Source organism: Aythya fuligula, chromosome 6 (assembly GCF_009819795.1).
Source record: "Aythya fuligula isolate bAytFul2 chromosome 6, bAytFul2.pri, whole genome shotgun sequence".
Lineage (NCBI taxonomy): Eukaryota > Metazoa > Chordata > Aves > Anseriformes > Anatidae > Aythya > Aythya fuligula.
This window is the reverse complement of record NC_045564.1, coordinates 19,844,498-19,871,694: the sequence shown is the minus strand read 5'-3', so window position 1 is coordinate 19,871,694 and position 27,197 is coordinate 19,844,498. Positions and strand designations below refer to the sequence as shown.

Genomic DNA, 27,197 nt, shown 5'->3' with positions numbered 1-27,197 from the left:
ATCAACTACATACATAGAAGCTCATTTTAGAGACTGAAAAGCAGGTTTTGATGCACAATGTCTATTATGAAGCTGTTTTGAAATGAAAAACTTCTTTTACTGACCACCTTTGCCTCAACAGTGGAGGTACTTCGTACACATAAAATAAATGGCAGAGCATAAAAGCCAGAGGTTTTCTGCCCCTGAGAGTGCTTTAACTAGTTAAATATATTACACAGTCATACAGGACTTACTATCCATGTTACAGAACTCCTTTATAATCTCATACTGTGTTCCAAACCTCTATCCCTTGCATGTTTCCAACTTCAGTTTTAGTTAATAATTTCTACCATCAATAAAACATTAGTTTCTTCACAAAATAGATGTCCACCTCATTTTTGGAAATGGCAAGCTGACTTGAGCACAGAGGTGAACTTAAATTGCTGTAGCACACTTTTTCCAATGAATAGCTCAATCCACTTGAAAAGCTAATAGCAACAGAATGTGTTTTGCGGTCTATTATTCTTCTCCTCAGCAAGGAGAACTGTGAGCAAGCTCGTATTTCAGCATACCAGGTCATGAAGTCTTGCTGTGGGAAAACTAAATCCAACAGGCAAGCATATTCAACTGTGCCTTAGAGCTTTTATCACTTGTTAAATACTTGCAAAAATATTAGAATCAAAAAACCAGCAACACACAAGAAAACCAAAACCGAAGTGATTGGCAACACAGACAAAAGCAAAATAGCAAACCCTGAAAAGTAAGTATGCCACATGCAGTGTTTAAAATGAAGAGTACTCATTTACTGAATATACTGAATGCTTCGAAGTGGAAGGAATTTCAGGTTCCCAAAATTTTATCCTAAAAAGCTATAGAGTTTCAACATGTTACTACAAAGCTGTGGATAATGCAGCTAGACAGGTACAGCTTTACTAGGCTCATTTACTTCTGTTGTAAAAATCTGCTGTTATTATATAGATTGCCGCACTTAGTCTATTTTTATTCAACAGAGAATTAGTATGAACCTCAGCTCTCCACTTCCCACTGCCCGGAAAACCTGGATGGCTTTCTGTCAAGAAGAAAACCACACATGACCCATCTCCAAGTTCCCTTTTGACACTCCACTCCCCTCTGCTGAAATTTATTATGTCTAATAAGCTTGTTAAAACTGCTGCTTTCCAAAAAAAAGGGAAACTGCACAGAAATTTAGCATTCTGAGAGAGGGAGGGGAAAGGGGGGAGAGAGATGTTTTGACTGAATGTGGGATTTAGCTCAGACTTACATACCCTCTTCCTACACACATTTTTGAAGAGGCAAATCAAGGGAATAAAACCTTTCTCACACCTTTACAGAGATAAACCAGAAAATCTTGCTTATTAGCAGCTATACCGAATTGCTCCAGCTTGCATATCTTTTTCCATGTAGTCAAATGCTAAATACAGCTGATGAGAAGAAATTCTGTATATTTAGCACTCTTACCAATCACCTATTTAGAAACTAAAAGATTAGGCTCGCAGATGACCTCTGTCCCCAAACCTCCCATAAAACATGCACCATATAAAAATAGCGCTGAGTAATTACAAAGTTCCACAAAAATGACCAACTTTCTAACAGACCAATACACCTGGGTGAGAGACCAGCTGCTCTCAACACACTCTTTCCTAAAGAAGGGTGAAAATGGGGTGTATTTTACTTGGTTTTCAAATTGAAGAATGTCCCAAATAGATGTTAGTTAGTCAAATATTTTTATTAAAGCGAATACAAAAATTCAAGAAAGGTTGACATGCACTGAGCTGTCCAACTTTGCTGTCTGGAGAGGTTATACTTAACTATTTTGAAATTAGGATGCTGCTGCTTGCTGTCTAATTGTACTCTATTACTCAGGAAAGAAAACAAAGGAAGTTTGGCGAGATTCATTAGCTAGAAGCCTGTAAGTGCTTTTGCTTCTGGTTCCATTACCTTCCAGACGTTTATTGATTTCCATACATTATTTATGCCATTATATATTCCACCTAACAGAAGATGCACTTGATTTTTCCCCTAAAAGCTGCTCATGCTCTTCTCCAGTCTTCAGACACTTCTCTGGTTCTAGTTCGTCACTGTTACTGCAAATTAGTTTCCCTGTTGCCCCCCCGTGCACACTTTGGTGACAACTGTTCGGGCTTGTTGGTTTATTTGTACACAGCTTCCAAGTACCATTTCATTTGTTCACTGGAGTTCTCTTTTTAGTTACGTGAATTACACTCACAACATGCAGTGGCTCACAGACACTTTATTACTGCTACATAGAAATAGTCTTTGAAAAAGGGCACTTTTATCTTTGTGATTAATAATTTTTACCTTCTCCCATCATTTCTTAATGGTCCCTAGTTTCTCTAATACATTTGTGAAAAAGTTATTTCTATTTTAAAATGCAAACTCAGACCTTTTTGCCATCTCTTCTAATACCTCTTATTTGCTTCTTGCTCTCTGTGCCATTACAGACAGATATACCTTAATTATCACGAGTACAGATAGCCCATCTCTTTTAAAGAGTAGTAAGTTTTAAACACTTTTGTGCATTTTAGCACACTGCAATTTATTAATTTCCTGCCTTTTTTTTTTTCCCTGCTTTAAATAAGAGCAACACCAAAGCAAGCTATGGTAAGATATTTTGTCAGCCATCTTCCTTGGTAAATAATTTCAGAATTTAAAACTTTGCACCTTACAAAGGTACATTTTCCAAAACATCACTATGATTTTTCATCAGGGTCATGTGATGTCCACATTAAGATCACTAGATCTGCTTTCTGATTTTCTAGGAAGTAATGTTTCCCTAAAGAATCAGCAAAAATGCATGGGCCAACTTTATGACTTCGTCCCCTCTGCCTTTGGACTTAGAACAGTCTGTTATTAGAAGACGACACAATGACACTCTGTTCTGAAGATGATTTGCAGAACAATGTTTATATTTACAAAAATCAAGATTAGAGAATAAACAAATTACACAGCCAGTTAGACTGATATGGGTGTACTAGAAAAATCAGACATGAAGATTTCAGACATTCACATTTAATGACAAAGCCTTAAAAATAACTACCTGATAATCTAATTCCTGCTATAGTCAATTAAACGTTCCATGCAGTTGATAGATCTACATCATTGAACTACCACTTACGGTGTGAGATTAAGATAAGAAATCATGTTGGTGCAATGACTACACTGTAAATTGGATACATCAAATGTCAGTATGTCTTTTGCCCTTCTGCACAAGACACCAATCATGTAAGCAAGATTCAAGAAAAATATGTATCTTGGAATTAAAATTAAGGCCTAAATCACACTAGGGTATCTTGACTATGTAATGAACAGATTTTCATTGTCTTTTACTACTGCATTTTTTTCAGATGTTTATACACTATCTCTTATAAAGAGTTATATGAAACATCATCTATTTCCAACAATTTTTAGCATCTTCCATATAACATTTAGGGAGAGTCTGTATTCCTTGATGAGATACATGTTACAACAGCTAAGTAACAGTACGCGCACTCTTCCTTTCTGAAATGAAGGAACCCATCCCAACAGTTTTCCCCTCCCCATGCTCCTGTAGGCAGGCCTCACTCGCAGAATTTCCCCCACCATCAGGGATTTCTGATGTTGGCCAAGTCTACATCAATTTGCTTTAACAAAACACTCAAAATAAACGTTACACTTGTAAAAATTTTATGTCTCACAGATACTCTTCCCCTCTGATATTTGAACTACATTAAAACTACCAGTGAAGCAAACTAAGTTACATTGGAAAAGCAACAATTCAGTATATCTTAGGAAACAAAGGCAAGCAGTATGCTATTTGCACTACCTCAACTGCAGTTGTTGCTGTAATCAAAAAGGCAGAAGCATTTAAATGACCTCTGCTCATTTAGACTGCAAAGAAAACATTCCCATCGAAACAGAGCTGCCTAATCAGTGATAGCTAGGCTGTACATCCCAGAGATGTACCCATTCGATTTCCATTCTGCATCTCTGGGGCAAGATCTTTGTATGTAGAATGCAAGAAATGTAATTAAAGGAAAAGCCCAAAAGACTAGGGTTTGTGTCTTTTTGTTTGATTGTTTAACTTTGCTTATATTTTTTCCTTTGTTATTCAAATATGGGGGGAGGAACAGGGGAGTCAGAGCAGAGAGGATATGATTTGGCCCCACCAGTTGGTATTCAAATTCAAAAGATCATCTTCCTTCCCAATATTTGTCACTCATTTCTCGCTTTCACATGCTAAAGGCATAATGCACTAGTTAGACATGGGTTTTGAGGTCATGGTAGGCTGAATGTAGCAGAACAATAACTAAAGCAGTACGAAAAGGAAGTCTGTTTATTAAAGTAATTTCGTGAATCAGAACTTTAAAGCTCCTATGGTATCATTCAAACACAACAGAAGAGAACATTTACTGTAAAGCAGCATTAGTCTCCTGAGGATTCACTGCATGTTTACAGAAATCTGTTTAACACTGCGACCCTCAACTTTCATTTACTAATAAACATCCTTGCACCTCCATTACACATCACCACACTGTCAGGAGCAGATCACACCTTTATGGCATCCTGAAGGGAGATGGTTCCTCTCAAATTCGTTTTAATGACTTCATTTAAGTTCCAGACTAAATGGAAGGACATTTCTGTTAACTCTTGGTAGTCTCAGAAAAGATACTTAATGTCTGCCAAGCTTCCAGATTGACACCAACCAGAATGGCACTAAAATTTACATGTTAGTAAAATGTGGACCTGAAATACATAGCCCTTTGAAGTCTATTAAAACTTTACCATATACTTCAGCAGATTTGGGAAAACGCTCGTGAGTTTACAAATTATCCCTCTCCATATACATTACCAACAAGAGGAAATATGGTTAGGATACGATGTTTCAAGATCAGGTTATAAGACCCAAAAGAAAACACAAAACACCACCATTACCACTTAATGTTTACATGTTCTTAGGTAAAGAACAGATCCCTGAAATGAAGCAACACATATATTAAACACTATTTCAAGAGACAGCAGTAACACAGATGGCAAAACACAGCCCAATCGTGCTTTCAAGACTGAAAAGCAGACAATGTCACAACAAAACACCATAATTTGATTATTATGCTGTCAGAATGAGACAGCAGTTACCTATTAAAGATTCCCCTTGCCATCTACCAAACGGAAAAAGGATGTGTACATCACCAACAGCAGCCACCAAGTGACTTACAGTCACAACTAGATCAACTTAGAACACAGTCCATAGTTCCAGGGTAGACACTGTTCCTCCAGCAGAAGACTTTGTGACAGTTTTATCCATAGACCTGTCCCAAGTTACTTAAAAAAATTAGAATGCTTTTAATACTGTGACAATATATGGAATGTGATTGTAAAACTAAGAGAATGCACAAGTTGTTTGGTTGAAGAAGCAACAAAACTCCAGTAGACGTTGAAGTACCACCAGAGAGGTCTACAAAAGAGTTTATCATCTTAGAAGCCAAATATGAAAACAGGTCCTTCCTCCGTCTGCTGATTTACAGCATCAAGCCTTCATTTCTTGACATAGAAATTTAAGAACTACAAGTATTTCAGATTTATCTATATACCTAAACACACTTTTAAATAGGGTCTTTCCTCTTTCTGTAGCTGCTGCTGTCATAAGCTAAATCAAAGCAAAGTTATAAACCCTTCAATTTTTTCCTTGTTACATTTATTCCAAGCTAAAGTCAAACAGCAAATTCTGGAATGGAGTTTTTAATTTCAGTTCTCAATTTTCCATTTCTCTGCACAGGTCCTTGCAAGTCTAACTTTTGCTTAATGAAATGAGTTTTTCTGACCTACTTGCAATGAAAAAGTATTCACCTGCATCATTTCTGGATGCTTACACTTCCTACCTGCTCTCACACAAGCAGATGGAAACAACTTAGTTAAAGAGCTATCATTTTTGTTGCTGCAGAGGACAGTATTTTAGTTTTTCCCTGAAATTATTCATGAATTAGCACAAAAGGTGGCGGCCATTTTTTTGTTGTTGTTGTTTTTAAGCAGTGGTAAAGATTTAATTTGTGAAAAGCACCAATATATATATTTTTTTAGTGTTTGTAATGCATTGAGCAGCAATTTCCCCCTAAAACTTGAAAATAGCAAGTGTGCTTCACTTTGTTACACAGAAACACTTTTTTCCCTGAATTACTTTAGATTTGTAGTTCACTGCCAGGTGCAGTTTGGATCTAAACCAAATTGAAAAGAAAACATTCATTCAAACGTGAGAGGCTGATTGAATTTAAAAATCAAATAGACACTTTATTTCTTTTGCAAGTACAATAAAAAGTCGGAATGGAATAAAAAGCTCTATTGATTTTAAAATTCCAGCATCAGCAACATCTCCACATGCAATTAATTGCCCACACAATTTAAACCACAGCTATGCAGGTTAAACACCTAATTCCATGACATCTAAATATTTAGACATTCAAATCTTCTTGATAACCTAGATTTAATAAGCAAAAAATATTGATTATGTGGTTTAATACTCAATTTTACATACAAAAGTATACCAGTTCTCTATTAAGTAAGCGACGGTATACAAACTACATTTTAGATGCTGTTGTTAATTAAAACATTTTTCAGTGTTTAATTTTCAATAAAAACCACAGAGAAGTATAAAAACATCCTTAAGTAGTGAATAAGAAATGCACAATTTACTATTTTCAAGGAGCGAGCTCTGAAGGAAATAGAGGTACAAACAAAAAGCAGGATTAGAATCAATAGTTTAATCAAGGGTTCCTGCCTACTGATTTCAGTCATGATTTAATCATGATTAAACAGGTTATTTAAATCAAGTCTCTATACTGTGAAATCAAAATTCACTTCAGTAACCACATTCCCACGACTGCCTGAAGGAAGGCAAAAACTCTAGAGGTGATGGTAAAATATCATATAGGAAAATGCTCAATACCATTATCAAAGGTAAAATTACTTCAACAATTCTACAAATGGTTTTGTTTATGTTGTCTGTTACTGGACCAACTTCCAGCCCACAGACAAGCTCTGTTACTTTCCCCGTTGTAAATCTACCACACAGCTGGGAGTTGGTCTGTTGATTTTGTCATTAAACGCACTGGAGAACAGAAGCTATTCTAAATAAGCAAAAATAATGAAAAATACCTGTCCTTGGTGAAGGATACACATCAGCCCCACTTCTTACAAAAGAGCCTAGAATAAAAGTTTCAACACTAGAAAAGCTAGAAACTGTACTACCAAAACAAAACAAAAAAATACACACACACAAAAAAGAATTAAGAATTCTTGATTATGTTGGGTCAATTATAGACTCATTCTGGATCTTGGCAGAAAAGATTCTGGGTTTTGTTTTGCTTATTTAGATATTTTTTTTCCTAAAAATTAAGCTTCAAACTTTAATATTAACAACACAAAAGGAGCTCTGCTAGGTATCTGCAGCCAAGTACTCGTATTTCTGACAGCAGTCAGAGTGGGTGCCTAAGAAACAATGCAGAATTGGGACATGGCAATTCTTACTACAACTACTGCCCCAGCCACAAAGCATTTGTCTTTCAAGAACTACCTCAAATTGATGTGGTTTCTAAGCATTTCATAACCCTCATGAATTTTTCTTCAACATCTTGGGGCAAGGAGTTTCAAAGTTTAAGTGCACCTTGTGTGATGTTTTTTTCCTTCTCCTTTTATTAGTTTAAACATAGTCATCAGCCAGTTTCCTCTCATTCCTCCAGTTTCTGTACTGAGATAATGAATAACCAACCCCTGCTTTCAGGCTTTGTGCCATTATGTTCTACACATTATATATTTTTACTATATATAGATATAGAAATTTCCCTTCAGCTTTCATGGAATTATTCCTCTGCAAACCTTTGATAATCCTTGATGTTCCTCTCTGAAATTTTTGAGATTAGGTGTGACAGGCAAGAAATGATTAAAACCACATACAGTGTGCAAGGTACAGGAAAACCCAGAGATCGTATACAGTGTGACAAACCAGCTACATTAACCGAAAAAATGTTTTTGTTAAAAATACACACTAACATTTATCTGTAAATAACACGAATTATCAAAGTATTATTACAGGCAATTCTGCCTTAGCATTTTCTCTACACACTGTTTTCAATAAGACATTCAGTAATATAACTGAACTATTCCATTTGCCAGCGCCTTGAGTAAAAAAATTTCCATTTGTCCCTTTTGTTCTTCCACAGGCTTAATTCATCTGGTGCGCAGGAACTGTATTAAATTAGGTCCTGGGACATTCTAAATTACAGTCAGTAAATTATCTTCCTGTCATAGGAGCTAATTTAACCATCTTAGATTGCTTCAGATAATTTGCAATTCTTAACTATTAACCATTAACAAGTCTCCTAATTTAACACAAAATGTCTCTGTTATTAATCTAAATAGTCAAATCTTCAGACAGTGACCTTCCCAAATCTGTAACTGTAACAACACAGTGGTTAAACTGGAAATTTCAAGTGAAAGGTGGCATCTTCTCTCCACTCCCCTTTACCCAGTCACAGCAGCGGACTGAATCACAGAGAATTGCCTTAAACCTCCTGCCAGGGTCCTCTGCTGAGACACACGGCATGTGCAGCCTCCTGAGAGGATACTTGGAATGCGAATTTCATTCCTCCCCAGTACCAAATTCCCCTTCCTCTGTGAAGCAGAGGATAAAGCAGCATCAACATTTCAACATAACCATACACAGTTTGGGTTTGCAGTTCGGATTATGGCAACAGATCAGGCAGTATCTGAGAACCATTTTTTTTTTCAGTTCATTGCAAAAGCCAAACACAGTCTCTTAATTAAAAGCTGAACTTTAAAATACTAATGGTCAAAATTAAGTTTTGAACAACACAGCCTTTCACAAGCTTTGTACTGCATTACTTAAAGCACTGCTGCTAATTTCACTTCTAGACAAAAATACTCCAAGCTACAATGGTGCAAAAGATAGAAAATAAATTGCAAAAATGCCATCTGCAAGTGAAGATGCAAGTGAACCATCAATTGGTCAGAGCAAACTTTAAATTCATTATGCTACCTGAACTCTCACAACAGAGAATATTTTTCTAAGTTAGCCCCAACAAAAAAGCTGCCTTCTCAAATAAAAAGGAATTAAATACAAGTTTAGGGTAGAGAAGTCAGATACTCAAGTTGGAAATTACCCAGACTAACAGAATTAAATACCACCACTCCTACAAAGGATGCCATGGGATTCTGTAAAGATCATTTCAGGATGAAGTTACAGTTCTCATCCACAACATGCCATTTGCACTAAACAGAGGCTGGTGCTAGTTTGGCATTCGCTACTCAGTTACTGAGTAAGTCCAACCCTGCTGTTTGGAAAAAAATGACAGAACTTGACCAGCCAGTAAAAGAATTACTGAAATTCACCAATTTTTCTGCCAAATTTCCTCCTTTGGGAGGGTAATTTAAAATTTTTGCATATACTATTAACCTTTTTGGAACAGTTTTGTATTTTTTTCCACAGTATTATCATCTAACATTTGGTATTTTTGGTGTAGCATAGCTGCATCCTTTAGAAGGGAAAAAAAAAAAAAAAGTCAGAAGAGCAGTTCCTTTTTTCCTTCCTGCCAAAGGTCATCCATCTCCCAAGACTCTCAACCCCCATCTGAAATTACTTCTCCTGTAAGGCCCTGAATGGTCACTTAGGCTTCTATCACAAATTCTCTGCAAACTAAGATAGTTCCCCAGCCAAAAAGAGTCAGCAATACTATAGCCATCAGTTTCCTCCCCACCATCCCTTAAGCCCTTTCTTGTCCAAGGACACTGGGAAAAATGCCTTTTCTCCTCAAATCCTTGCCCAGCCAGCCTCCATCACACAGGAAGAGTTCGTTCACATTTGAGATGCTCACCTTTTGCTGCTGTCAGTCACCTTACCCCACAGCCCCTCTCTTCAGGGAAACAAAAGGAAAACAGCAACAAGATAAGACCTTCTTGAGCCTTCCCTTGCCATGTTTAGTGCCCTTCCTCTCTCAGTCTCACCCCCTACTCTGGCCCCGTAATTCATTCCTCTTGTATTTTGCTGGTATTTACATTTTTACCCACATCAGTACTTAACTTTTTTTTTTTTTTTTTTTTTTTTTTTACAGTAATTTACAGCATCTAAAACCAGTGTGTTCTGAACTCATCAAGCTACTGCAGTTTATATAATTTGATTGCCTCCAGCGAATTATTTTAAAAGAAAAAGCTTCCAACATTTTGGATAATATGCTGAGAGTTTTGAGTCTTCAGATCTGGCATCTAATGTTCACAATGTTTATCTGAATACCAAGGCATCCTTTAAAAGCTATATAATAGTGGTAGATGAAGCATCACAGGAAATTGTTTCTATCCTCATACTGTATCTAACTTGCTTCATAATAACATGGTTCACAACTTATGGTTCATTTTAACAAATCCCATAAAAATACTCTGATGTGCTCAAGTCTCTATCAGCTATATGACTTAATGATCAATTCACCAAAAGACATCAGCAGAACAGTTTAAAGCCTGCGCTGGAGGTGGATAAATACAGAAATCCCTGTGAGTGTATTAGCTGTTTACTACATTACGATCCTGAGGGAATGCCGTGTGATACAAAGCAAGTCATCTACCCAGATTTTATTAGCTACAAATGCCAAAACTATCATATTATTTTTCTTTCAGATGCTCAAAAAAAGTTTGCTCAGTGATTAAAACAAAGGAGAACACTTAGGGGCCACAGTATCTTTCCTCATATACAGCTACTGTAAATGTAAGCTCAATCACCCCACAATAATTGTAGCATCAGGACAGCTGGGAAGCAAAAAGGTGCTAACCCAGGACTAACTGATCATAACTGAGGGCCTCCAGGCTACATCCTATGATATGTAATTTTTATTTTTTATTTTTTAAATGAAGAAACCCCTCCGGTAACAAAATAAAACAGTTGAATTAGTGCAAAACATTCAAAAATTAGTTCAAGCACTAATATACTAAACACTACTGGCTTCCCAGTGTCTCTTAGTTTGTCATGTACATTGCTTGGTGCAATACAGGCTTGTCAATAATTCACAAGGATGCCAGCCTCAAACTCATCCTGTTCTTTCATTAGCAGAGTGATAAGGTCCGAATTTCAGGACTCTTTGGGGGTAGGAAAGAATAATCCTAATACTACATCCACAATTCCATTACCACAACCACTACTTTTCAGAGCTTTCCCCATAGCTGGTTTCCTAAATTAGCTCACTGCTGATATACCAACCTCAAAAGAGAAAAACTGGTAAGTTCTCTACTTAGGTGCAACCACTCACTGACAGGCCAGGGCCACTATTAATGTGTCTACAATAAAGCCAAAGATGAAAAACCTTTTAACTGCATGTACCAACACACACCCCCTACACACATGTGCCAGCTCTGACCCTACTCACATGCTTAGATTTCCATCAGAAGGAAATCCAGACAAACACTGCAAGGATATATGATTCATCCCACTTCCTACCACCGAGGCAGGACACAGCCAGAGCTCTCGTGGGGCCAGGAATGTGCACAGGAGAGCATTCTGCCTCAGAATATAGGTCAGCCAAAATTAGCAAAGCTCAATCTGCAAAATTCTGCATCGGGTTTTTGTTTTTCCAAGACACAGTCAAGAGCGCTCCCAGGCCCCTGAGGGTGTCTCCTGTTGAAGACTATTTTCTTTAAGAGAAGCTTTCTGGTTTCTAAAAGCTAAATTCTTGTTTACGTGTTTAATGGTAGACAGCGAAGAAACATTCGTAATCGTAACCCTAGTTACTACAGTTATTCAGAATTGCTTTTAGGGAGAATGGGGAGGTAGGAATTTTTTCACCCATAAATTAGGAATATTCTTTAAAAAAAAAAAGAAGTTCATCACAAAGAGTTTGGAAACTCAGGTCTTTCATGATCACTCCTTGAATTCTGGCTTAAGAGCTACAAGTAAAACTGAAAGCATAATCTCTACCCTTAGACTGTGTTAAAATGTTTGCCCTTTGGATATGTCAACATTGCAGGTAACTGGGTAGAAGCTTATCACTCTACAGGTTTCAGCATACTTTCAAAAATACCCAGTCTCCTCACTGGTACTTCCATGTGGCAATATCAATTGGTCTGTTTTGTAAATGGTTTCATCTACCTGTATGTCAGCAGAAAGACGAAAAAGAGTATTGATAGCATAACTGGGCTGTTATGTAAATTGGACAACTAAACCAATTCCAAATAATGTTGAAGTATTTTCTCTCCCCACAATAAAATTTATTACTCTTCCCTTCAGTAAAAACCTTTGGCAGCCAAACAACTTTTTGCAGCTGTCACTAGGAAAGTAGTCAAAGAAAAGGGGAGATAATAGGTTTGGAAACTTGACACTCATTCTGTACTGTGTATTTTTTGTGATTATTAACAGTTTTGAATGTTACTGTTTTAAAGCTACTTGTTGTACATTCATCTGCTAATTTTTGCTAATATACTGGTCATAATTTTGTAAATATTTCTCTATTTGTGTTTAAATAACATTTACTTCTACCTATATAAGTGTTTAGAGTATCTGTGAAATATTGTAATCACTTGTCAAAACAAACAGGCTGAAAACAAGTTTTAAAGTGAGTGACAACAAGTTTTTTTAACCAAGTTAGCCATTTAAGGAAAATAGTTATAAATAAAGAAAAAGCTATCTAATTTTTCATTACAACAAACACTTCTATCCAAGAATTAAACTGCATAATTAAACATTATCAAATCTTAGTTGTAAATTAATTTTAATGAAAAGTGACTCATTTTAACCACCTATTACATTTAAAGTCAGACAACATATTTGTATCCATTTCCTAAAATATCTGTCATTTCTCTACAGTGGCTGATCAAACTTGCCAGTGAAAAATGTTTTTTGAGTAGCAACTTGTAATATAGCTATGGTTTATTTCTGTCAGAGGCTGACTGCTGAAGTGTGAAAGAAACTCATTAAAAATCTCTCACTGTGATCCTGCATTGCAAAGGAAAAAAAGAAAGAAAATACTTAATGAAGGATACATTTAGCCTGAAGCCACATTCATATTCTGCTTTTCATTTTACTCTATTTCAGTAAGCAATTAAAAGACAGCAATTAGTCACAGAAATACTATTCATACTGGTCATACTGGGAGATTAAAGAGGTTAACACTTATTTTATGTTAATATTATGAAAGTAATGAGGGAGATCAAGAATAATATAGTCACCTTACAAGGAATGTTAAAATAAATAGAAGAATCTCTTACCTTAATCTTAAGACAAGATTCACTGCACATGGAACTTCACTATATTCATCACTAACAGCAGGCTGAGACTATTAAAGAAAAAAAGCAAAACGTGTTATAATAGATGCCAAAGAAAAAAAAGTCCTGAAACACTTGCCATGCTAACAGTCTGACTTCAGAGAATATTTTACACATCCCCAAACTCTCAAAAGGCTTTTTAAACACATTCAGTAACAGTCTAAAATATAGCTGATACCAGTAAAACTGCTGTATTTGAATTACAGAGATACAAATGGCAAGGCCTATATTAAAGCACAAAGAGTAAGAACTTTTAATCTACCTTGCATCAAAACTCAAGTAATCTATTAAATAATAATTGCACAGTGAGAGTATCAAGTTACTATTCCCATTATTTCTGTATAGCAATTTTGATTCCTCAAGTCTACCCACCCGCTAAGTACAAGTAGCGTATCAAAGCAGGCATCACAGCTTGGAGAACAGCTTTCAGAGAAATCATGAATACAGATATCTTTCACACTATCACTCCTACCTCACAGACTGTAATACCCTGCCCAGCCCTCCACTAGCATTTATATCAAGTCTCAAGCATTCTACATGCAGAGTACCTAAGGGTCCTCTATCCTACCATGATTCCATACACAACTTGGCACACTGTCACCACTCCCAGAAATTCGTTTAAAGTTACAATCAAGTCCTCCCAAAACAATTTAACGATGTGCATCACAAACCTCATTTGATTCTTTTCCAGCAGTTTTTCACATTAAAGCTACATTTTTAATACGTTATATGAGATCTGAGATATACGAGATTTCAATGATCTATGTATTTTAAACAAAAATTAATGAATATTTGGAAAATTATTTGATTACTAGAATTGGAACAGATTTTTTTTTTCTAGCTCCATTAACTTTCTTCCATTAATATAAACTAGTACTCTTATATCTGCATCTTTAACAGGTCTGTTATGTCCACTTACAGGAGCATGTAGTCCATCAACAATGAACAGAGACACAACAATAGTGGCAACCTGCACAAGTCTGCGGGTATTTTCTGGAACATTTATGAAATCAAAAGCCAACAGAACTTTTTTTTTTCCTTCACCCAGATGACATAATGGGGATCTGCTCACCACTCCTTCAAAAAGCAACATCAGACAGAGGTAACTGCTCTGAGAAACCATTCCTATCAATACAATAGGTAGCAGTCAGTGACCAGAGCAATGCCTTTGAGGTGTGGCCTGTTGAAATCTGCTTCCCCTGTGGAGGCCATGCTTCAGAGATCATCATCAGAGCTAGACTGACCACTTCCATATGTGCTGCAATTATGGGAAACCATTTCCAAGACTTCACTAATACAAGACATTAAAGCTTACAAGTGTTTTTAAAAGAATGAAGGAGTATAAATGATCCCCAAAATGATCTTCAAGTGATACAACCAACAGGCATGTAAAACTACTCAGTGCAATCAAGGTCTTCCCTCTATAAACTGACTCTGGCACTTGAAGCCCAATTTTAATTACATGTTGATTTGAAATCCCAGAGTAAACTCCAGGGTGAGGCAATCCCCAAGTTTTTTGGGAGCAAGAGAAGCATGAGGAACAGCACACAGGCCCCAAGACATCTCAGCCCTTAATGGCAAGTTCAACAGGTACCAAAGCAGCATGTAAACTAGCTGTAAACACTGAAACACTGGGGGCATCACAGGAGCAAACAGGACCAAACCAGCAACTCTTTTTGCAGATTTCTGTGACACCATGAAAATCAGAAAATATAAAATTGAAGGTGAAGTGACAAGTGTCACCACCCATGGAACAGACATTTTTAAAAAGATCACCACTTTGGCTGTAATGGGTAAACTTCTTAACCCATTATTTACAGCACTGATGCTTCCTACACTCTCAGCACAAGGCCATGAAACTCAGTATGGTATTTTATTACTCTGAATTAATCTACTATTCCACAGTACTGAACTATTTTACTTCATACAGTATCAAGAATTTTAATTAGAAGCTACACATTGTGATACAAATCCTGAGAATGAAAAATTATTTGGACATCTTCTAGCTACTCCGAAACAACCATCATCATTCTGACAAAAAGACAGCAATTAGTGTAATCCAGTTAGGAGGACTCATTAAAAATGGCCAAATTACTTATCTTAACCAGTTCTCCTGGGCACAAAAATAACATCACTTTGAATTTCCTATCTATTTCATCCAATGTGTACTCAAATTAATTGCTACAGGCCCAGCTGCATGCAGCTCTATCCTCACAAGTACTTGCCGTACAAAGCTGCAGAACCAAATCAACAACACTCCCCCCTCAATCCACATTTTTAACAACAGAAATTGAAGGAGAAATCCCTTCACTCACACACTAGGAAGAAAAAAAAATGAAAGAGACATTTTTACCTCCATGTTCTCCTCTTCTTTTACTCTTCGTGACTGGAAAACAAATGCAGTCAAATATGAACTATCCAGTTTAATGCATTAAAGATCCAGAAACACTAACAATTAACATTAAGGCAGAATACCTTGCAAAGTACAAATGTCTTGACACAAACAAAAGTTACCTTTTCCTGAGAAACAGCAGCTTTGCCTTCCTCACTCTTCTCATCCATTTCATCATCACTCCATTCCCAGTCTCCATCCTCTGTTTTATGGAGGTGACCACTGGAACCCGGTACTCGTCTAACCTACAAAAGTATTAAGTGCTCTCCATTACACAGACATCTTTTGTCGTCACTGATGTTCTGGTTAATCAACAGCTCTTCATGATTATTATTCTATACACTTTTGTTTAGTTTATAGGAGGAGTTCCTAGCATAATCGAATACCTGACATCTCTGGTCATTTCATATTCCTCCCTTAGTTTCTCTCCTGCACAATCCATTAAAAGTGGATTTAATGCAGAAAACTGTACAGACCATCAGAGGAATATCCTGCTCCGTTGCTTAAGGACAAATTCTGCATTACCTTTCCTGTTTCCAATACCAGGCTCCTAATGCACTAGTTTTAGCTACAGCTGCACAATCAGTGGGTTCTTGCTGTCCACATGACCAGGGAAACAAGGGAACTCAGAGCAGGCAATTTGCCTGGCACTTGCCGTTATCATTTATTGTCCTACAAGGAACAGCCCTGATGTAGTCTGTGCAATTGCACAAGCATTTTCCCCAACAACTATATACTAACCTATGAGAGGACATCAACCACCAGCAAAAACATGTTTTTCAAAAAGAAAAGAATGTTTTACAGAGACATTCACATACTACATGCACTGATCAAAATCTCTTCTGCATCCATTTTCAGTTGTTCAGAAGACTTATTCTAACTAGAATGATTTTAATGGAGCTTAATGATGCTAGCAGAGTTATAGTAGAAAGCTTTACTGATTTTTTTTTTTACTGATCTTTTTTACAAGATTTTAAATAGATTGCCTTTTAATAAGCAATAAACAAATGGCTCAAGGAAAAGAAAGTAAGTTACTTCAAAATAAAGTATTGTGTTAGATTAAATGATTTTCTTGAAAGGTGTCTAAAGGCAGAAAACCAAAAGTCTAGACTTGTACTTTGCTCAGACTGATTCCTACCAGCACACATTCACAGGAAATCCTAATTTCTGCTATAGTAAAGTCCCCAACCTTATTCAGCCTTCAAAAACGCAAAGTTGTTGTCTACCACACCTTTTTTTTTTTTTGGTAGCTGCTTAACATTTGCATTCTCTTAGAAATGAAGTTGTGGAATTTTTTTTTATTAAGAGTGGCTTTTCTCAGTCTCAGTTTTGTTAAAAGCCACAAAGATTCAGTCATATAAGGAAGGCATGTATCTTAGGTGTGGCTCAGAGTAAGAGAGGCACACCATATGAGCAAATCGATTGTCTCTTCTCCCATCATAAACCCATGTAGCTAATATCACGTAGTGGATGAAAATATATTAGCTTAAGTTTCTGTTGTAATACATACGAATCAACAGACTTTTAATACTAGTAGAGCTGTTTCTATTCAGATTTTCTATTGTCTTTCTCATTGCACATTTGTTAAAATGCATACAGATATGAAGTACTTTAGGAAACAGCTATCTTCAACTTGTATTTGAATAAAAAAAAAAAAGGCAATGGAATAAAATACAACACAAAATGTAAAGGACTAAAATGTACATTATGCACCCAAAGCTTTTTAGTCTTTGAATTTGGAGCAGCAGCCAGAGAAGGACCTTAGAGGGCAAAGATATGGCAGTCAAGATAATCTAAGAGTTTGTTACTATGGGAAGTCACAGTCAGGGGACATCCACCAGCGTTGCACAATCCTATACCTCCATCCTGGAACCAGTGTGGCTGCACAGTGAGCTGACTCAGCCCACCAACCTGTGAAAAAAACACTAGTCTTTTTTTTTTCTTTGAAATTTTATGTAATAGCATTGTAGCGACAATTACAGAGTTTGGACACTGTAGTAGCACCACATTAGATATATGAATCAGGGAGGGGGGCAGCAGCCATTGCAATGTTCATACAGTTCATAACACAGTGATCATACTTTTGATAACTACAGGATAAATGAAATCAATTTTACCACTTGTTCTTAAACACTTGTCTTTGGGCACCAAAGATCTGTCTTTTGTGCTCTCCCAAGTCCTGATTTACAAGGACACAACATAATCTTTAACCTGTTTTTAACCATCTCATGAAACAACATGGATGATGAAAGCAAGCATATTTTTATAAGGTACATCAAGTGCCTATGCTACAATCTTCAGAAGATTTTTCACTACCTCATAATGAAGTCTTTCTGACACTTAGATTACTCTTGAAATGTTCATCAGTCCGGTATAGCTCTATATTCTTTTCTTGCTTACAGGACTACAGAACAAAAAACACAGAAAATGCTTTTCTCTAGCATGTACACTAAGGGCAATTATAACAGGCCTACCAGCAGAGGAAAATGAAGAAAAAGGAACAGAGATAAACAATTACCTACTGGCCCCATTGCTATAATTATGTTTGAAATGCATCTTAATCGAACTGGTAACAAAGCAGATATTTTTCTAGACAACATTCTTCCACAGCTTTGTGTTATGATCATTTCCTTTCAATTTACAAAATGGTTGTGTAATAGAGAGAAGCACTTTGCTGAAGAACACAGACATGTACTAACTGTAGCTTGTTCAGCATTCACATTCCACAATACAACAGCAGGAATCTGTGCCACAGGTACCGCACATCTGTAGCAAAAATATTCAGGTACCGCCCACTGAGGGAGAAGGAGGAAAAGATCATCCCATTTTATCCCATCAAACTGCAGCCCCTTATGGGAAAGTTTACAGATTCTTTCCTATGGCAGTTGGCAGCATGACCTTCTTTGAAATGCTTCAGCTTGTAAAAGTTAATGAAAAAACAGTGCAACGGGCCAACAAAAAATCACTACACAGAAGTGATTATGAGAGTTTGTGGGGACCTGATGGACTACTTAACACTCAATTGTTATCAGAAAAATATAAACTGGATGGCTACAAATGGAAGGCTACAGAAACCTATGTTCACCACTGCAAAAAGTATCCACCTATGCTTTGCCAATAATCTCAGCTTCACTTGGTCACTGCAAGAAACTCTGGAAAAAATGGTAGAGACAGCAGCAGATCTGAAGAGATCACACAAACTGGCAGCAATAACATCAAGATATTTTCAAACAGCAAGGATATTCCTACCCAAATTCACAGAGACAGTGAAACAAGAACACCTCTCTCAGGACATCTCAAATCCCACTTAGAGAATCTCTTCTATTTCTGACAGATCTTAACTCCCAGCTCCTGCTCAACAGAAGTGTTTTTTGTTTTCTGAAATGCATGTTGAAGATAAACTTAAATACAGACAGTAGAGCTTTTCTGCCTTCAAAATGAAGCGTTACAGGAAACTAATGAAAATGAGTAACATCAAGTGTATGCAAGACAGAGCACTCATCCTAACTTCTAGGCGGGGGAACGGAACCTCTATCCTCTATATGTAGGGGAAAATTTACCTGAAGACAAGGCAGAAGAAAGCTTAAGTACCTAAGACAAGTATGGTTCGAAGACGTAACTTAGGGATGAGTACTGCGTAGCTCTCAAAGGATGCCATACAGTGATCAAGAAAGCAAGCAAGCCCAGATTGTGTCCTGTTTATCAAAACTTTTGATGAGATTCAATGACACTTTACCCTTGAGTGATGAGACAGAACTATTTTCTTCTAGTTTTATCTTACAAAAATAAATTGTAACATTTGACCCATATGAACTATCCTGAAAACAATGCACCATATTCTTCATTTGTACAGTGGGAGGGGGAAGAAGGTGGGAATTTGGGTGTCAAGACTAAAGATATATTTGGCAACTGAATCCACAGTTTGCCGTGATTGTAAATTCACGATTCAAACTGCTGGAAAGATGACATGTCTGTAGATATTCATCTGCAAGTCTAAAACAGTCAGTGGACTTCAGCCCAACTCTCCAGTCTTTCTTGTGTTGGTGATGAAATTTGCAGAGAAACCCAGCAGCATGAGAATGGGCATTTGTCTTCAAGTGACATTAGCCATTAGTACTACAGGTAGCTTGAATTCCATATTCTCATTAAGATCCAGACTGTGGAGTTTTCTTACCTGTTCATCCAGCACTTTAGAAATTAACTTTGCTTCTAGGCCAGCATCACTTAAGACAGACCTTATACCTTATAATGGTTGCTTGTAAGAAAACTAATGGAAGGTCATTTATCATTGTATTGGAACAAATCAGATTCCATTCCTCAATGAAACGTCATCTCTTTGGACAAGAGCTCTTGTTCTCACCTTTCTTTTGTGAAGCAGAATAGCCTTAAGTCATTAATAAATTCTTGCATTATGACTAAGTAGTCGGAACACCCTTCTGAGATCCTGATGCAGGTTCTCTTTCTTGTGTGAGGGCAGTGTGATCACAGGGAGCATGAAAAAGGGAGCACAAGTATCAACCAGCCTCACAGAATGTACTGCTTAGGATATTAATTTTGATGAGAAAGGAAGGGGAATAAGAACAATCTTAGCACTTGTCCTAGCAAGAATACATCACAGGGGTTGTATTTGGAATCTTGTAAATAAGTACCTGCAATTTTACTATTGGTTTATCATTTCAAATACTATTACAAGACTGCTAAAAAGCAGCATGCATGCATTTGGCCCCTATCATTAAAGCAGTTCAGAATGTTCTATATATTTCTCTTATCTTCTTGCAGGCCTCCTATTTTTATGAAAGAAAATAAAGACACAGACAAAGGTAGTGATTTATTCAAGTCCACAAATCAAATCTGAAACAGCATGAAACCAATACAAACTTTTTTTTATTTCTACGAAAATAGGAAGTTCTTCTACATGGCATGCAACTGCAATTTCTCCATCAGCTTTAGTCAAAATACACAGCATTGATGGCTCTTTATGCAAGGATTATCTCTCAGTAAATAATTCAGAGGGAAACGGAAACAAGTTAAAACATGCACAATTCTAAATTGGGGTTTATTGTTTTAAAAAAACAAAATGCTCCTTCCAAAACAGAACTAAACTGATTCATAACTTTAGCTAATAAAGAAAACAATGCAAGCCTTCAGCTTAACAAAGACAAATTAACACATATTAGAAAACATATTTCACATAAATCAGAAGAGCACACAGGGAATAAAAAATGGGTTTGAATGACTGGCATTTAAACTGCACCCAAGACAAACGCAGCTGAGAACATTGTAATCTGCAACTAAATACACTCTGTAGGAAGAAAAACTTAAGACATTGCCAGCATTACCACAGCTGTGGAAGAGACAATATGAACATCAGCTGGAACACAGAATGCTTAGACAATGAGAGACAAAAATGTAACTACCACAAAATTATTAGATAACAAGTTATTACTGTGTACACTGGTTATTCCAGAATAAGAGTCACATAAGAGTCACAAAGATATAAGAATAAATTAGTCTGTTGACAAAATTATTTGCCCTTGCCCTTTTAAAATAGGATACAGATCATTAATATTCTTGACAAAAAATAGCATGCATACGCTTTCCGGGAGAAAGTCTGCTTAACCAAACGAACATAGCAACTGTAAATCTTAACCATCAACAGTTAGCTCAAAGGTTGCCTGATACAGAGAGAACTCTAGCATCAGAATGCAGAAGCTGCCCACTTTCCCAAAGTTTGATGAAAAGCAGAATACGACAAGGAAGCAAAAGAAATTGTTGTCTTCTAGGCACTGAAGTGCTTGCTATATGTAGATATTACAGAGAGCGGGGGAAGAAGAATCTATTATTCATCACTGATTCTTTTGCTTCTGCAATCTCTTTACAAGTTTATTTTTGTAGGGGGACAAGGAAGGGAATGAATGTTTTCTGAATGTTAAGATCTTTCTACTTCCTTATTCACAGCTACTCAAAATAAAAAAGAACTTGGCCTGGTTACACATTTAGTGTTTTATTTCAGTAGCTAATTTTTTAAAACAAAAAGGACATACTGTGGGATACCACTGAATACAGGCATAAAGAAAAAACTACTGCATTTCATACATGGTAGAGCACATCATCTAGATCACATTTAAAAGCTTTTTTTTCCAGTATGAGTAATAACTATGCATCTATTGTCTTCCTCATTCAATAGAAAGACTACTGAACTAGCCATCCTGATTTGTCCAGTATTTCAAATATTTAAGCTTTAATATTTAACATTAAAGTCTCTAGCAACTGAATATTTGGGATAGAATCACATCCAGATTTATATTTTTTAACTCTGCCCCACAAAAAAAAGTAAAAGTAACCTGAAAATATGACAAACGAGGTGCATTTGTGCAAGCAAAATTCACAGCACTAATGAGCACTAAACACTTCAGTTATATAGAAGATGCCACTACCATGCTCCATACACAGGTAACTTATATCCCAAAAGCAATTTGTTCCTAAATTCTTAAAAAGAGGCAAATGTGTAAATGCCATCCATTTCCAACATCTGCAGAAGCCTTCACGGAACCCTAATCCTGCTCCCTATTATTTCCTAGCTATGTAACAGTCTGCTATTCTACAGTTTGCATGCTGTAGATTCCCAAGTGGAAAATCTTTATCATTATTAAAAAAAAAAAAAAAAAAAAAAAAAAAAAAAAAAAAAAATTCTCCTGGAGATCTTGCATCTCATGGAATCAAATAGCTTAGCTTCTTCTAGATAAAATTGTGTTTTATTTTACCACTGATGCTGTTCAGCTACATCTGCTAATACAGTATTCAAGACATACACGATCCAACATGCCCTAGAGAGTGAGAATGACAAGCTGGTTATTTAAACACGCATTTTCTGCAGTTTGTCCTAGTAAGAGGCCTGATTTGACTTTGATGCTGGAAAAAGAAAGACCCTAAAGACTTCTCCCTCTTCCAGAGGAAGGCTTTCTCCTAAAGACACCTTGACCAGCACGGCACTTTGTACATGCTTTGCTCCCTGCTACAAGACAGTTACCGCTTTTATAACAGAAAAATAAGAGTGGTCAGAACTCACTGCCGCAACCATGGCTGCAGGAAACACAAAACAAACATTAGCTCAGAAAAGCAATATGGTGGTCATTCAACTAAATATTCTGCCTATTCCAAGAAAGCTGATTAATTTATTCCTGAATTTCAAGGGCTTTTTAAAAAAAAAAATACAATTAACACTAAGCTTACTGGAGAGGAGACAAGGAAACAGTTCTACAAAAATGAATAAGTGTTTACAGAATTGTTCTTCATGACATTATCTTTTCTACTGCTTCAAAAAGCTCCAAGATTTTATTCAAGAAAATTATTGTGTTATTACAAAGATCATGCTGTTAAATTTTACACTTAAGAACACTTTCCTATTTATTACACTCAATTACTCTCAAATATTTATTGTCATTACTTCACACAACCTTTGCAATGGCAGCAAAAACTACAGAATTTTCAAAACAGTGTCTCGAGTAGCTTTTTTAGCATATGAAATTACAGCAGCTTTTGGATTCAAGAATTAATGGAAAGCCTCACAAAAAAAAACAAAAGCCAATATTAAATCTCTCTTCACTTGAGGAAGAAAAAAAGAAAAGCTCAAGTTTCTTAGATAATTGACAAAGGCCAAGAACAGGCAGGTACCATTACCTGGTAAACTCCCAAGTATGGGAGTAACTGATGCTTTCCCCTACATCTTGCATTAACATCAGTTATACCCCAGCTCTTTCAGTAAGGGAGGGGATTAATATTCTGTGTTAATACTGGCCATAAATTATACAGACTAAAGACATGAAGGAAACCTGTCAACATGGATAAACACAAGCACACCAACAGGAAGTCCAAAAGAAGCTAACAAGCACATTTGTAAGCAACTTTTTGCTTCTCTACTGTGTTCAAAAAGATGCCCTGATACAGGATCATCTATTTAATAGGAACAGCAATAAACAGTCTTGGTAGAATGACACTTACATGCCTCAGTCAAATCTCAAAGGATAAACCAGCTTGAAAAACGCAAGTACAAACTCAAACGCAAGTGGTAAAAAGAATTCCAAACAAATTCAGCATCTGTCCTTTGCTTCTTGAGTAAATTAGTCCATGACTCTAATTTTCAAATGCCTTCAAATAAATTTGTGTAGTCACATAACTATGGAAAATTTACAAAAATTCACACTAAACTAGACAAAACTTCACTTGAACAAATTTGCCAGACAACAGATTAAACAAATTAAAGTTCAAGCGTTTGTGATTCTGAAATTTTATAAAATCATCATTAGAATCCATGTTTTTTCACTGGTTTGTGGAACACAAACAATGAAAACCATCACTGTTTATCAGCCACAGAAAATAAATCCTAAACATGCCTTATTTCTTTAATATATATATATATACACACATGCAACAGAATCCTACTATCCAGCTACTCTCTAGAAACTTCATAAAGAAGTCCAGTTTATTCCAGACAGCTTGAACATAAAACTGTCAAGAAAAAAAAAAAAAAAAAAAAAAAAAAAAAAAACAAACAACCACCAACTAGAACGTTGTTTTCTCACACCATCATACTACAATTGCCCTATGTTATGGATTCAAAAGTAACTGGATCATCAGTTGCCGTTTAACATAATAAGAGGAATGTAAACATTAAATACAGGCACTCTGATTTGTTGCTGGAAGCAAGGAGGAACCACTTAAACAATGCTGTACATTTCAACCTTTCCCTAAAACTGTGTAATGGTTCTTGCAGGAGATAGGACACCACTATTACAGATCCCCAGAATTTCTTAAAGATAAGATGGCTGAATTGCTCTTTAAAGTACTAGTATTAATTGGTAATTGATGAGGTAGGTAGGTTTTCTGTTTATACCCCCCTTCCCCCCCCCCCCCCTTTTTTTTTTTTTTTTTTTTAAATTACAAGGCTCAAAAGCTTCACCTCTCATACAGATTCAACCTAAGAAATTTACCATGCCATTTGCTCCTGTTACTTTTACACGAAAAAAAGAGGAATAGGACATTACAGAACACAATTCTGTTTTTTAGCAGATTTTGCTCTGTGCATTTCTCTAAGAAACAGACCAGTTCCCTCCATACTCATCTTAAGCCTGTTGAGCAATCAGGTTTTACAAACTTTACCTTCAGGCCTCTTTCAAACCTTTCCTGAATGTTTCCCAAGATACATAAACTAATTTAAATCCTCACATCTATGCATCTATTTGCATTCCAATGCAATGAAGGAAATCAGCTTCCCATCAAATTTATCCAATCAGAGCACAAACCTTTTGCTTAAAACAGTTCTAAATTTAATCACAGCTTAGCACTTGGGGTAAAAGGCAGATATTGGAGAATTCACTTTTCTACAAAATATTTTCATGCAAAAGATCATCATTCATTTTGCATACGAACATCTACGCTGTAATCACATTTTTCCAAAAAGAATCTGAGGTACAGGAGAGAGCCTGAATTCCTCCATGTATATGTCATCCTCTGTTCAACAGTCATGTTTCCTCAAGAGATGGAGGAAGTCACCATTCAACTGAGTCTTAAAGGCCTGTGGATACCCCAATCCCTTCGCTGTTGGTTGTTATGCTCCCCTGAGTTCATTATGTTGGGAAGTTTCGTTTCAACTCTGATGTAAGCCAAAACATCCTCCAAACCCCAAAATGTAACTGGGAAGGGTTATTTTTTCCCTCACCAATATCTATGCAGATTATCATTATTAACGGAATGTACCACTACCTTTCTAAAATAACATCCAAATATTTCTGCTCTGTAAGAACCAGGTGTTAAGATACTACAGTAAATTGCTGTTTTGATGTTTGCTTTCCCTTCTCTTAAGCCTCTCTGCACAATACAAGTTCTGATGTGGAAGCACCTTTTCTAGATTTTTTTTTTGCCCTACTTGCAAAAGTAGTTAGACAGAACTCTAAATGTTTTATATTTATGTGCAGGAACATTTTTGTTGTTGTTGTTGTTGTTGTGTTGTTTGTTTTTTTTAAATGCAGGGAGGCCTAAGATGCTGTTTTGACAGCAAGCATTTTAACCTGACATAGAAACCAATTCTGCAATAATTCTGCTCTTTCAGGGCCAGACACTAATTTGGACTCTCATCTCTGAATTAAAATTCTGTTACGTGCAAGCCATCACTCAGGACTATGTAAGTCCTTTCCCCTTGCAAGATCTGGGGAGGTTTGCTGCATCACAGCTTTCACTGTACAGGTAGCTTCAAATTCTCTATTATGCCACCCACGTCTCCACATTATGGAAACATTCCTAGGGTTACAATTCATACCTGCAGAAAATGATAGGTAAGGCTGGCCCTGAACCTTGAAAATTAACCGAAGTTACAATTCATGTTCTACATCACATTAATTGTTATTGCTTCTCTATGTTGTACAACCACATCTAGGTTCTGCATAAAGAGCATATTGAGAAGACACAGATGAGTGAAGGTTTTGCTGTTGCTGGGAAGTTTCTTTAGGCATTTCTGGTGGGTATATTACATATGTAAGAGAAAAGAACCTTTTGAATTAAGAACACAGAGAAGCTCCTGGGAAGCAAACATGTTATTTGGCGTACACATCTCCTGTGCTCTCAAGTCTCAGTCTGAAAGTTTTGAATTTCAGTATTCCAAAGTGACCTAGCCAGAGGAGACAAAGCATCATCAGAACTTCAGGTTGTATGTCCTAAGTCAGAAAAAGCATGAGCAGTGAACATTCTCACATATACATTATCTCACAAGATAAAGGAAATCTTGTGGTATCCTTCAAATCCAAGAAACTTTTAATTCCAACTGAATTTTTCAATTCCAAGTCAAGTGTAACTGGTGTCCACAAAACATGGAAACACTGATAGAAGTTGTTATCCCATTTAAAATTTCGTATTAGAATTATGATCATAATGTTTCATTTACTTCGGTATTAGGCTTTCAAAATCAAATTTTGATCCCGCATTATTTGTCTTCAATAATTAACTGTACTTCTTCTGTTAGAATTAAAGTACGTATTAGCAGCTATCCAGCACACCCTTGCAAAACAGCTGTTTACTTTGAAGTGTGCAATGTCATGTTTATGAAACATATATAATTACCTTCAGAGAGACAAGTCAATAAGGGAAAACTGTGAGACACTAATGCAAATTCACAACTACTTATTTCTTCCTTAATACAGCAGAAAGGACTGCAAAAACTGAAATGGCACCTAAGTCATTTAGCGCATAAATTTTGTTTCAAATCTCTAAATTACCAGTTTTACTCGCTACTGGAATCATTTACACTGAAAATTTCAAGTCAATAATTGCAAGATCATTACTTTTTTTTTTTTTTTTTTTTTTCACAAAAGAACAATGCATGAAAGAGATGGATAATTTCAAATTGCATAGGACTTCCTTAACTCTCTACTGCTTCTTGAATAGTGTCTCTTTTATTTAATGGATAAAACGGCACAAGTCAAAGAACAGACGTGTTTATTAAAAA

The 27,197-nt window shown here is 36.3% G+C and overlaps 1 protein-coding gene across 2 annotated transcripts in view; it reads right to left on the bottom strand.

Annotated features, from left to right (window-relative positions):
- The window catches only part of STK39 (serine/threonine kinase 39), an 89,093-nt gene that overhangs the window by 25,570 nt on the left and 36,326 nt on the right, over positions 1–27,197 (bottom strand). For both annotated transcript variants that reach the window (XM_032189677.1, XM_032189678.1), the window contains exons 11-13: positions 15,823–15,945; positions 15,662–15,694; positions 13,252–13,319 (exon numbers count right to left, since the gene is read on the bottom strand). In XM_032189677.1, coding sequence (XP_032045568.1) covers positions 13,252–13,319; positions 15,662–15,694; positions 15,823–15,945 — 224 coding nt within the window. The remainder of the gene's footprint in view (positions 1–13,251; positions 13,320–15,661; positions 15,695–15,822; positions 15,946–27,197) is intronic.